This window comes from Schistocerca serialis, chromosome 2 (genome assembly GCF_023864345.2).
Source record: "Schistocerca serialis cubense isolate TAMUIC-IGC-003099 chromosome 2, iqSchSeri2.2, whole genome shotgun sequence".
NCBI lineage: Eukaryota > Metazoa > Arthropoda > Insecta > Orthoptera > Acrididae > Schistocerca > Schistocerca serialis.
Genome location: NC_064639.1, coordinates 844267089 through 844280928, shown reverse-complemented (window position 1 = coordinate 844280928; position 13840 = coordinate 844267089). Strand labels below are relative to the sequence as shown.

Below are 13840 nucleotides of genomic sequence, written 5' to 3'. Positions count from 1 at the left end.
AATCACTCTATAGTTACATACACATAATAACACTTTATAAACTACTACAATCGATAATGGTGTTACAAGTGCCACTGGCAGCTAAACTCTTAACATATTTATCTGTCTTCCGTCCTTCCTTTCATACTTCCTGCTGCTCAGTTTTTGAGGTCGTATTATGCGGTACGTAGGGAAGCCGTTTACTTGTTTTGTCTTCTGGCTATGTTGAGTGAAGTCGTAATAGATTCTTTTCCTCCCTTCATTTTTCACACAGAACGGGTAATTACGGAATAAATCAATTTAGTTATCGTGCGGGGTGAATGAGAAAGATTAGACAGTTAATGAAATTCTCGAAGTGGCATAGATCAAAGGACTTGATAAGGGGAAAGAAATAATTACCATTCACTTTCAAATGTAAAATTTATTTACTATTTATGATTACATACATACAGGAATACACACTCTAAGAAGAAGAAAAAAGACAAAATAAGACTATCTACAACGAAAGACTTATCCGAATGGGACGGAAAAACTGGTTGGTTTATTCAAGATAAAGAGCTTCACAAACTGAGCAAGTCAATAAGGCGTTGGGCCACCCGTGTCCCATATGCAAGCAGTTCTTCGGCTTGGCCATGATTCATGGAATTGTTAGATATTCTTTTGGGGGATATCGTGCCAAATTCTGTCCAATCAAAGCTTCAAATTGTCAAAATACCGAGCTATTTGTATGGTTCTGCCCATAGTTCGTTCTCAATTAGTGACAGATTCGTCGCCATTTCTTGCAAAGGTAGGGCTTGGTAAGCACGAAGACAAGCAGTAGACTCTCGTAGTGTGCGGGCGGCCATTATATTGCTGAAATGTAAGCTCAGGATGGCTTCCCGTGAAGGGTTACGAAAGTGGACGTAAAGTACCGTGTGTTGTAAGGGTTTCGTGGATGGCAACCAAAGTGGTCCTACTGTGAAAAGAAATGGCACGGCAGACCATCACTCCTGCTTGTCCGGCTCCATGGCGGACGACAGTCACGCAGGCACCACACTGCTGTCAGGGGCGTCTACAGATCCGTCTTCACTGGTGGGGCTCACTTCGAAGCGGGATTCATCACTCAAGACAGTTACAGTTCATTCAATGAGAATCCAGCCTGAAGATAAGTATGATGACGCACTGAACAGTGGTGGGATACAAACCTGAATTGAAACCCATAGTACGACCCGACAACCAGGAGTTATTGCCTGAGGTGCCATTCCTTTTCATAGCAGGATCACTTAGGCTGTCGTCCGCGGCAACCTTACACCACATCGGTACGTCGACGATATTATAGGCCCCCGTTTTGTTACCCTTCATGGCAAGCCATCCTGAGCTTAAATCTCAGGAAGATAACAACAGCTCGCACGTGGCGAGAGTTTCTACTGTTTGTCTTCGTGCTTGCCAAACCCTCCCTTGGCTAGCAAGGTCGCCAAATGTCTCGTCCACTGAGAACGTTTGGAACATTAAGGGTAGGGACCAGCGATCAGCTCAGAAATCGGCACGATATCCCTCAGGAGGACATCCATTAACTCTATCAATCAACGCCAATCCGAATAACTGCTTCCGTGAGGACCAGAGACGAACCAACGAGTTACTGCCTTTGATCGACTTGGGAGGCTCATTCTCTTGAATAAATAATCCATTTTCTTCTGAAATTGTGATCGTTTGTTCACCTGTACATTTTCATCACATAAACCGATTTTCATTCCATTCGGATAATTTATTCGTGGTGAGTTGTTTTCCCTTTTTTTCTTTTTAATGTCTTACAATGCATATAATGTCAAAAATTGACCAGCTGATACGGTTACCCCTTTACGCGCGTATAAAGAGTCACAGAGTTTCTACAGGCCCATTTCGTTCCACAAACGAAATAATGTGTGCTGCTACCGTTACTGCCACTTCTCATCCACAGATTATCAAACGAGAATAGCGTAACTTCATTTCGCCATCAGGCCGGGATATTCAGTTACCTTTTATTAAAAATTTATTTAAAAAAATTTATTTTAAAAAGCTCTGGAAAATATCTAGGGCACTTAAGGACAGAAGGGGACACACGTTTTCTAGATAATTTTGAACGAAGATAGACGTTTGCCTTTGCATCACGCACTCAGATGATTCCAAGTGACTTTTCACAATTATTCTGCTGCGCTGTCACGGTAATTTATCAAATATTGCATTTTCAAAACACACATGCTATGTTTCGTCGTTGTTTTCCTCTTTTTCTTTTTAATGTCTTAGAATGTATATAATATCAAAAATTGACCAGCTGGTACGGTTACCTCTTCACGGTGTCAGACTATCCACGATCTTCAACAGCAAAGTTTGATAAGCGCAACGTAATTTCTAGTTTCTCCCCTGCCGGAGGTAAAAGTAAACTGATTTTTTACATTGCTGTTAAAATTACGCTTTCGTTTTGGAATTATGAAACAGTCATCATGAATCGGTACTATACTACCAACAGTGCAAAACATTAACAGAACATAAATAAAGATTGAAGAGCAAGTTGTATAATTGACGCTTTCTACCGTTTATATTTGCGCAGAACGCAGTACATTGCAAACCAAACAAATACTTTAGCCAAGAGCAATCATAAAAATGCGGGATATTTGAGAGTAAAACCAATTTATGGGCAGCGGGGCATTTTGGGATAAAAAGGGGACTGCCATGGAAAAAGCGGGACGAATGGACCCCCTACTTTAGGATCTCTTGCTCTCTTGTTCAGTGTCGTTACGGACGTTACTCGGGTACATTAACGGGAGCAACTGTTCCATGGTGACGTGGGGTTTACAGTAAGTTACGGATTGTAAAAAGAAAAAAAAATGCGTTCAAGCCGGACGATCCAGTATATGTTTTGGGAAAATAAGAACAGAGCTGCCAAATTCTGGAAAACGACTACCATCCAGAACCCAATGAAGCGACATAACAAAAGTAGTGTTATTGCGTTATCAACATTTGTTCCTCATTTCCGCACTGAAAGTTCCACCTTCCATACATCCTGTGATCTACCCTATGAAATGCTGCACATGTTCTGGGCTATTGACGTTGCCAGTGGTATAGTCTGAGTCCTCGTTAGACTAGCTGAGTTTTGTAGAAAGCTAGAGATCCTATAATTAATAACTTTTTCTCCCCATTAACCTCCAGGAGTCTGCTGAAGATGAGTTCAGCTGTGGCAGAAACTGCTTTAATTAGGGTCGGTCCCTCTTTGAAAGACCCTGAAGGTGACGGATATTTCGGAGTTACCTTCCCATCCACTAGTAATCAAGAGCCTTCCATATAATATATCGTTACTTCTTTCTATCCAAATAACAATACTTACTTATCAGATTTACTAGATTATGAGATAAAATTAGATACCCAGGTTATAGATGTCTATGGGTAGTATATATGTGTAACAGGTATGTAGAGGGATTTTGTAACCTATATTCTACTTTTCTTGCGTTTAGTATTTCCTGATTTGAATAAGAAAAGGTATCTTCTTACCTCAGGTTTCTCAATAATGAAATATTAATTTAAATTAGTATGTGATGTAGTGCATGAATTTATCCAAGATTAATTAAAAGGGGTGCACCAATTTGATTACTAAATGAATTAAATGAAAGTAAATGAAATACACTTTCCGCAACTACATCTAAAAAAAGCGTTTGTCCTGCATGCCTGCGGGGTCCGCTACATGGGTCCGTTGTCTCCATTTCGCTCTATCATGGTCTGCTTCTGGGTGGATGTTCACGCATTTAAGGTCTTTATGAATTGTATCAGCCCAACGTTGCTTAGGTCGTCCATTGGGTCTTCTGCCGACGACTTCAAGTTTGTAATCTGCCGTGGCAGTAGAGTCATCACCGGCCTGTATAACAAGCCCAAACCATCGAAAACGACTCTCACGCTTCTTGTCTTGGATCTGTGCAACACCAAACTGTTTCCTAATGCTGTCATTAGAAACGTGATCTAACTTACTGAGGCCCGCTGTCCACTTTAGCATCTTAGTTTCCATTACACTTAGGCAGCGTTCTGTCTCAACTGTAGTCGGTCAGCACTCACAACCATACAAGGCGACTGGTCGGATGACAGTGCGATATATTTTTGATTTTAAATTATCTTTCATCCTGCGGTCGCAAGTGACTCCCGTTGTTGTTTGCCACTTCATACAGGCTGCCTGAGTTCTGGTGTTGACCTCTTCGGTGAGTCGGCCGCCAACAGTGATGGTGGAATCGAGGTACTTAAACTTACTCACACGAGTCAGATCTTCACCATTAATCAAGATGGTTCCCATTTCATGTCTGTCTGATGTCATGTACTCGCTTTTCTTCAAATTAAGGCGCAAACCGTGTTGCGGCAACCGGTCACTCCATTTTTCAGTTTGGCTCTGCAGATCAAGCTTGTTTTCTGCTGCCAGCATAACGTTGTCAGTATAAAGAAGGTTCCATAGTAATGGCCCGTGCAGGTCAGCTGTCACGGTATCCATTAAGAGAATGAACAGAAGTGATGATAATGCAGAACCTTGATGGATACCAACTGTGGTGGTGAAGTCCTTGGATAGTCGTGATGTTGCACAGACATAACTTCTTGGCTGTGCATAAAATAACTGCACCAAGTTAATAAGCTGCTCTGGCCCATCTTGCTGTCAAATTGATAGCCAGATGAGACTGTGTGACACCCGATCAAAGGCCTTTTCGATATCCAGGAATGCTAGATGCAGCGGCTTGGCTTTCTCATGATGTTTCTCGACTAAGAGTTTTGCAGCATGAACTGCATCAGTTGTGCCGCAGTTCTTCACAAAACCAGCTTGGTTTCTGGAAATCTCTATGATCTCACGGATCCTTTGGTGCAGAACACGCTCAAAGATTTTCAAGGCGTGGCAGGGAAGTCGAACTGAACATTAGTTGGTGCACTCCCTTTTTCTTAAAGATAGGCACAGTGGTGCTCTATTGCCAATCAGTTGGTGTTTGTCCCTCGTCAATGATCTTCTTGAAGAGTTCTGTTAACCATTCGGCTGCCTTCCAATGATGCTGCCTTCCAATGATGGGAACACCATAACTCTCCTGGAAGGTTATCTGGGTCGGTGGCTTTCCCAGGCTTCATTTTCCTCAAAGCTGTCTTGATCTCTTCGATTGCCATTTGCCTTGCGGGCCGTCAACAACAAGGCCGGTGGGTATTGGTGGATGGGACAATTCTTTTTTTGAGATCTTCTTGAAGTACCTGCGCCATCGTTCTCTGGCCTTCTTCCAGGCAACTAACAGATTACCGGTCTCATCATTGACTCTGTATAACCGATGAACGTCTTCCGAATTGCGATGTATTGCTTTAGCAAGTCGATATAAGTCTCGCTCTCCTTCATGTGTGTCAAGTTTTGCGTACAGATCAGCGTAACGTGAGGATTTTGTTGCTGCTATAACCTGTTTTGCATCTCTTCAGTCTCTTCAGGCTGCTCTATATGCATTCCATCGCTCTGGTGTTTTATTGGCAAGAAACTCGTGATACAATCGTTTCTTTGTGTGTACCGCGTCTTTGGCGGTGTCATTCCAAAGCCACGTGTCTCTATCGATCCCCTGTTGTCCTGGTTTTGTTGCCCCAAGAATTGCATGTGCAGCTTCGTCAGCGGACTCTTTCATTTCCTCCCAGCTTTCTTCAACTATAGCAACTGGTGGCAAAGTAATTCGGGATATGATGTAGGCTTCTTATCCTTGAGTTTCCACCATTTGATTCTGTCAGGTCCTGTGCGATCTACGTGTTTCTTTGTTGGCAACAGCTAAACAAGAACTATTTACATCAAAAAGCTTTTTTAATATAACACATGTTTGAAACGGACTGAAAAGAAAACGAAATAATTTCTCATAGCGCCACAAAAAAATCATAATCACACATAAATAGCCCTGCAAATTTGTAAATGTGAATTTTTAACATCTACGACAATACTTTTAAAACTTAAAAGAAAACGTCCCAGACGCATTTAATGTGATACTACATAATTAAAACATGGAATCACGGCTCCAGACAGGGAATTCATCTTTTGGCTTGACAGATATTTTAAACATTAATTAAGATTCTGTTATGTCACTTCGTATCACAAACCTTTGGTAGATTTATCCTGACAAACAATAAAGTACAATCATGTTTATGAGTTGACACTGTGGTTCTCATGAAATTGAATTCCCTGACAATTTCGGAGATGGAATGTCGCATGTGTCTAGCTCAAACTAGCATTCCACATTCAAAGACTGTTAATTCCTATCAGTAGGGATGCAAGACCATCATTAGCAGACATTGTGGGTTGAATATATCGGGGACAAGGATACATTCAGGGGCAAACCTATTGTTCTCTTTTGAACTGACATGTGCTTAACCTGTTCTTGTGCTAAGTGGAATATGACCCCTTCAGATACTTCATCCTTTTGATTGACAGGTCCTTACCCTATTGTTCTGCTAAGTGGTTTAAGACCCCCTGGGGATAACTCATCCTTTTGATTCACAGGTCCGTAACCTATTGATCTGTTAAGTGGATTATAACCTTCAGAGAAACCACCCATCCCTTACATAACTCCCTCCTCCTCCCTCACCCATCTGGGAACTCCCCTCGCTGATACAAGCACACTTTTGATATCAATTTGATTGAGGAATTAAATAAATTGATCAATTAACAAACCCTTTCTCCTCCTGGAAACCTCACACCGCTAACACTCCCCTCCCCCACCTGGAAATTCTTGGGAAAAGTCTAGGCTGATTGGCTATTTGGCAGGGAATCGATTGCAGTGTGTGGAATATTGTTTAAACAATTTAGACAACGTGTGGAATACTGTTTATATAAACAATTTATTTCATATAAGGAACGTAGGAGTATAGTGGAATATACTTTATTTATTTATTTAAATAAGTTTGTGGTAAATCAGTTGCAGTGTATGGAATATTGCTTAAACAATTTAGATACGTTTATTTAAACAATTACAGGGATATAAGGTAGTGTATGGAATATAGTTTATTTCCGGAATTTGTCGGGAAATAAATTGACGCGCACGCGCGCGCGCACACACACACACACACACACACACACACACACACACACACACACACACACACACAGAGCTTAAAACTACTAAAAAAAAATCGACAGTGCACAGCAGTTTGTGTGCATAAACAATAGTGCTATGTTCTAGGCTAGAAATTTCAGTAAATAATTCAATCCTGTTGTTATTTGATGTCACAAATGGAAGTGGTGATGTATGAAATGACAGTTGGAATTTCAAATTTCGACGAGAATTTATACCATCACGGTTATGGAATTTCCAACCACTACAGGTCTTCCGGCCGGAGTGGCCGAGCGGTTCTAGGCGCTACAGTCTGGAACCACGCGACCACTGCGGTCGCAGGTTCGAATCCTGCCTCGGGCATGGATGTGTGTGATGTCCTTAGGTTAGTTAGGTTTAAGTAGTTCTAAGTTCTAGGGGACTGATGACCTCAGAAGTTAAGTCCCATAGTGCTCAGAGCCATTTGATTTTTGAACTACAGGTCTGCTAAGTGTATTTTCTTTTTTAAAGCGCTATAGAATTCCTGAATTGGTTCTTTCCGCTACATCTGGAAGGAACAGGAAGGGCCTACTGCGTGAAACGATAGAGGCAACAACAACAAATACCTGTGAACACAGATTCCACTGCCATGTGTTGAGCAACACAAAGCACGACACACTTAAACCAAAATCCAATCCATAGCAGTAACTGTCATGGTTAGACGCCAGGGATCACTGAAAAAATTCGCACATCCCATGCGCTCATCTCCCAGATGTCCACACGTAGCCTGCCTCTCCCCTCGTACACTGCCAGCGCCAATGCCCAGAGGTCGGTGAAAACAACTGCCGCAGCTGCAGTAGTGGAAGAACATGTATGCCAGTGTTCACCACCCCTGGCCATGACTGAGTGGTAGAAATTCGGATGCTGTCAATTCATCCAGCGCAAACAACCGTCATTTTGAATCTTCTCTCAGCAACACACACATCCCCTTCTGTCCCCTCTCCCCAGCACACTGGTCACTTAGCTAGACCATGCTACAGTGGGCAAGATCAGACAGGTAGGCGAATTCTTTGTAACTAAGCAACCATCACAGCGTGAGCTCGTCCATTACATCTTGTCGTCAACTCCTCATGGTCACCCTTGCCGTCAGCTGCGCTCCACTGCAAAACAAACAGTTGCAGCTTCGATGTATACAGTAGTTCTAACCAATTTCACCCTGATGTACACATTAGCGTTTAAAAAATCCACTTTACCCAATCCGTGACAGTGATGCTGTAGACCATAAACTTCAAATTTCTCATGCGAAATGTAGATTTCTCTCTTTTACACACGTTATTTTCGAACACAAGACAACGGGGCATACATTTGTTTTCACATCGCTGACGTATCGTTACTTGTTACGAAAATCCTGTAACAGTATGGCATAGGCTACATTTCCTGAAAGTATTCTCTCGTCAGGTAGAAATAAATTTTTTCTTTCCTATTACGTCGTGCATCACAATAGCAGAATATTAAACTCATTTTTGGCTGATGATGGAGTGCTGAAGCATGCTGTATCTCTTCACAAGATGCCTCCTTACTTTCTAACTCTCCCTTAAAGTAACCAAATGTCTCACTATGTATGAAGACTCTTAATGTAACAGCACAGAGATGATGTAAATATCAGCTTGTGCTATGTATCACGCTGTAAACTTGGTAATACATCTGATTTTGTTATAATGGTAGTCTGTCCGTGTGTAGGTGGAAGTTTGAAATTTCGTTAAAAGATATCACTACAACCAAAGAAAAAAGCCTGATTAATGCTCCAACTCAAGAATCATATCTGTGGTGCCCTAGTTATGGCTTCCACCTGCCAGGTGGGATGTCATTTATATCAAATTGATAGGCTAGTTAAATAATTAGATCATGAGACTCGCTTTGCCCAGGGTGCAATTTTTCTTTTTCGGTAGTAGAATTACACTCACCAGGTACCACAAGGGGGATCCCAGGAAGGAAGACAATGTTCTTTTCGAGGAGCACTACTGAGAACCAACATTTGAAGCTGACTGCAGAAGAATTCTACACAGCTTTGTTTGGCGCTGGCCTTATACATTGTACACGGTTGGCAGAGCTACGACAACATGCACCCATTTCCATCGAGTGGTCAAAACACAGCCCCGTCGCATTAGCTCAGCTCGCCCTGTTTCTCCACAGGAAGCGAAAGGTCTTAGATATAGCACTCTCCAACTACCATTCAATTCTGACTCAATTCTGACTTAAACTGGAATGATTACATGGACAAAGCTGCCTGGGGGAAAGGTGGGGGGGGGGGGGGGCGGGACGGGGGCAGAGGCTCGGGAACAGTTACAAGCTGCAGAGAGACTGTCTAAAAATCACACTAGAGATTTTCTGTATGGGGTTCTTAGCAGGTGGAGTAGCCAAAGGTGACTCTTTTAAAGATATGAGAGTGGCACGAATTTGATTCATAAGTGGCTGTAATCATTAAAAGACATCTTCCTACGATCCAATGCAAGTATGTTGTTGAATGGACATACTTGGTTGCAAATTGCAGATAGCATTTCTGCCTGATAACCTAACACTATCAGCCAGTCTTGTGTTTGCCTGTAGAAAAAAGACCACTTTTATGGAGGGTGACAGTAACTAAGTTGTTGTGATCATGTTTTTAATAGTTGAGCCCTTATGCGAACTGTATGTTGCTTGCTGTAGTATTCTTCAACAGTCAGCTTCAAATGATGGTTCTCAGTAGTGTTCCTCGAAAAGAACGTTGTCTTTCCTCCAGGGATCTCTATCGTGCTACCTGGCGAGTGTAATCCTATTGCTGAAAAAGAAAAAATATTATCAATTTAATTAACTAACCTAACAATCTGATATAAAATGACATGCCACCTGGAGGGTGGAAGCTGTAGTTATGGAACCACGGATATGATTCTTTAGTTGGAGCGTTAATCAGGCGATTTTTTTTTTGTTATGGCGATATCTTTTAACCAAATTTCAATCTGCCACCTATACAGGGGGAGACAAGCATTGTATTAAAATCGGATGTATTACCGAATTCATCACGTGATACATAGCGTAAACCCGATATTTACATCTTCTCTGTGCTGTATTACCTTAAGAGTCTTCATTTGTGGTGACACATTTGGTTACTTTAAGAGATTTCGACAGTGAAGAGGCATCCTGTGACAGAGGTGCATCATGCTCTTAGCATTCCATTATGAGCCAAAAATGAGTTTTATATTTTAGTCCTGTGATGGATGACATAACAGATAAAAAAATTTATTTATACCTGATGAAAGAATACTTATACCTTTGCCAGAATGTTTCAGGATTGTCACAAGTGATGATATGTTAGCGATGTGAAAACGTGTATATGCCCTGACTTCTTGTCTTCGAAAATGACTTCTATAAAAAAAAAAGGAAATCTACATTTCGCGTAAAAAACGGCTTCGCTGTCTCCGATTGGGTAAAACTGATTTTTTTTAAAGCTGGAGGGGGGGGGGGGGAGATTTTATTTTTGCGCAGAATTGGTTAGAAATAGTGAATAAATCCCAGCTGCAGCTGTTTCCTTTTTTTTTTTTTTCACCACAGAATACAGCAACGGTTGTCACAAGGAGTCGGCGATTGGAATTAACGGATTAGCTCAGCCTGTGATGGGGGATTATATACAAAGAATGCGCCGACCTATCTGATCTTGCCAACGGCAGCAGGGTCTAGTGAAGTGACCAGTGTGCTGGGTGGGTGGGGATAGAAGCAGATGTGTGTCTTACATGAGAGAAGATTCACAATGATGTGTGCTTAAGCCGGATGTATTGATAGCATCCGAAGTCCTACCACTCCAATCATCTCCAGATGTGCTCCATGGTCAGGAGTGGTGGACCCTGGCATACCTCCACATCCATGACTATAGCTGTGGGCGTGGTGGCACATTTCACCGACCTCTGAGCATTGCCACCTGCAGTGTATGAGGGGATGGGCACACTGCATGTGGACATCTGGGAGGTAAGCACATGGGTTGTGCAAGTGTTTTGAGCGATCTCAGGTATGTATCCTTGACAACTACTGCTGTGGTCTGGTTTGTGGTTTAAATGTGTCATGTTTAGTGCTTCTCAATACATGTCAGCGGACTCTGCAGGTTTTTGATGTTATTGTCTCTATCATTTCACGCCATTCCTGCCCCTTCAGACTGTAATGGGGAGTACCAATTTAGGAATTGTATAGTGCTTTAAAAACCCATTCATGATGTCAGACTCCCAGTTAATAGTGATCTCCAACATCTAGCCATGACAACTTATTGCTACGGATTGGATCACAGTCTTTTCATGTTTAGTGTTTCTCAATACATTACAGTGGACTCTGTCTTGCAAGGGTATTTGTTGTAGTAGTTGTTGTTGTTGTTACTCTCCCAACGCATGGTGGACTTTTCCTTCTCCTTCCAAATGTAGCGGAGAGGACGAATTTAGAAATTCTATAGCGCTTTAAAAAGGGTAATACACTTTGTAGACCTGCAGGGATCGGAAATTCCATAACTGAGATGGTATAAATTCTCGTCGAAATTTGAACTTATATCTATTATTTCTTACATCATCACTCCCAGTTGTGTCATCAAATATCAATGGGTTTGGATTATTCAAAGAAATATCTCATCAAAACTTAACATTATGTTGCGCACGCAAACTACTGTGGAGAGTTGATCATCTTATTTCAGTCGTTTTACAGTGTATATGTGTGTTTGAATCAAATTATTTAAAGACCCATATTAACGATTTCATTAATATTTCGTGTGGTGCATCTTCTGAAGCAATATATGTGGCATCTTCAAGGTGTGATATTCTGCACCACATTTAATAACTCCTGAATCAGTTCGTGAAGTGTAGTACAAGAAACTGCATCAGGAAGGCAGGGGCAGTTTACAGTCCATGGAGAAATGACAAAGTGTAATTATTTAAATATCCCACTATAGTTCCTGTGTCACAGCTGAAAGGCAAACAACAGCGCTCGCTCTCTCTCGCTCTCTCTCTCTCTCTCTCTGTATGCAACGATATTTTTTAAAGTGTATTTCTAGTCAGACTGCCACTAGTTTTGTGACATCATCAATTTGTGTGTGTGTGAAATGACTACCGCAGTGATAGATACTTTACATCCCAATAATGTGACCGGAAATTAGTTATTAACTCCAGCAGTATTTCAGGATCGATTCCCAGTCAGGTATTTGCTCTTGAAGGAAAGTGTCTCTCGCGTGTGGTGGTATCTAACAGGTTGATTCGCCGATGCAGAAACGGTACATGACCATTTAAGATGGCAGAGGACACCGACAGGGTGTGTGTTTTTGTTCCTGGGGATTAGCTAGCTGTTACTTGCAGTGGTCAGCGTGGACATTGGCAGTTCCAAGTCCTCTCGGTACACAGCGACTCAACGCAGCTTGCACAGATGGCGAGATGCGAGAAAGCCTTTCAGATATGTTTAAGCAATCTGTAACAGTGTAATTAAAGCGTTTCCTTACCCAGTGGGAATGAAAAAGCACCACAAGTGTTTAAATATTCCACACACTGGAATCGATTTCCTGACAAATTCTGTTAACAGACTGTATTCCATAGACCATGTTGTATCCTATAAATCTTTCAACTAAACAATATTCCACACACTATCTAAATTGTTCAAACAATATTCGTTACACTGCCTTGTATCCCATAAACTGTTTAAATAAACGATATTCCACACATTGCCTTGTCAACCAAAAATGTTTAAACTGTATTCCATACATTGCAATCAAATACCCAGCAACTTCTTTAAATAAATAAATAAGCTATATTCTGTACACCGCCTTGTATCAAACAGTTGTTTAAATAAACAATATTCCACAAATTGTCTAAATTGTTTAAACAATATTCCATACACTGCAATCGATTTGCTGCCTAATAACCAATCAGCTTAGTCTTTTTCCCGCCAATTTCCAGGTGGGGGAGGGTGGTGGCAATGCTGAGTGGTTTCCCAGAGGGGTTATAAATAATTAATTGATAGAGTTAATTAATTAGTCAATCAAACTGATATCAACAGCGTGTTTGTATCAGTGACGGGACTTCTCAGACAGGTGAGGGAAGAGGAGGGGCGGTGGGGGGTTCCTATGAAGGATGTGTTATCACCAAGGGCTCAAGGGGTCATAATCGCCTTAGCAGAAGAATAGGTTAAGCACCTGTTAATCAGAAGACAACAATGGGTTTATCCCTGAATGTATACTTGCTCCTGACGTAGGCAACCTGCAATGCGTGCTGACGCCAGTCTTGCCCCTCTTACTCCCCTCGTGCAGCCATAATCACGTCTGAAACCTTGTCGCATGAATCACGTCAATACAAATGACAGCCTCGCCATTGCACTGTCCTTTTATACCTTGTGTGTGCAATACTACAAATCATATGGATATGTGCATACTGCTATCTCATGGCTTTTGTAATCTCAATGTAAAGTTCCCTCACTACACACCACACACGAATGTATCATCGCCATCCACTTTTGAGACATACTGAAAGTTTCAAGGGTCTAGGTCATTGGGAGGTTTCTTTGGAGTCTGTTGCAATGTCTGTACCGAGCAGATACCCTGAAACAAACACGCGCACACACACAGATGGACAGTTAAACAAAGTTTATTCTGCCACACAGCAACAACAAAAGGGAGTTAATATTGCATTGCCATCGAGCTCTGAGCTATGTGAAAGCCTCAAAATTAACTGCAATATTTGTACTGAACAGACAAACAAACAGAAAAGCGATCTAACTACAAAGATGGTAAATAAAAGGACTACAATGATTGGTCAACAAGCTACATGACGAACACGATTAAAACATTT

The 13840-nt window shown here is 41.6% G+C and overlaps 1 protein-coding gene across 1 annotated transcript in view; it reads right to left on the bottom strand.

The window, feature by feature from the left end:
* LOC126456455 (uncharacterized) overlaps positions 1–5205 on the bottom strand; it is a 478332-nt gene extending 473127 nt beyond the window's left edge. The window contains exon 1 of the mRNA XM_050092205.1: positions 5197–5205. Within this exon, the coding sequence (XP_049948162.1) occupies positions 5197–5205 (9 nt within the window). The remainder of the gene's footprint in view (positions 1–5196) is intronic.
* Between the last annotated feature and the right edge of the window lie 8635 nt (positions 5206–13840).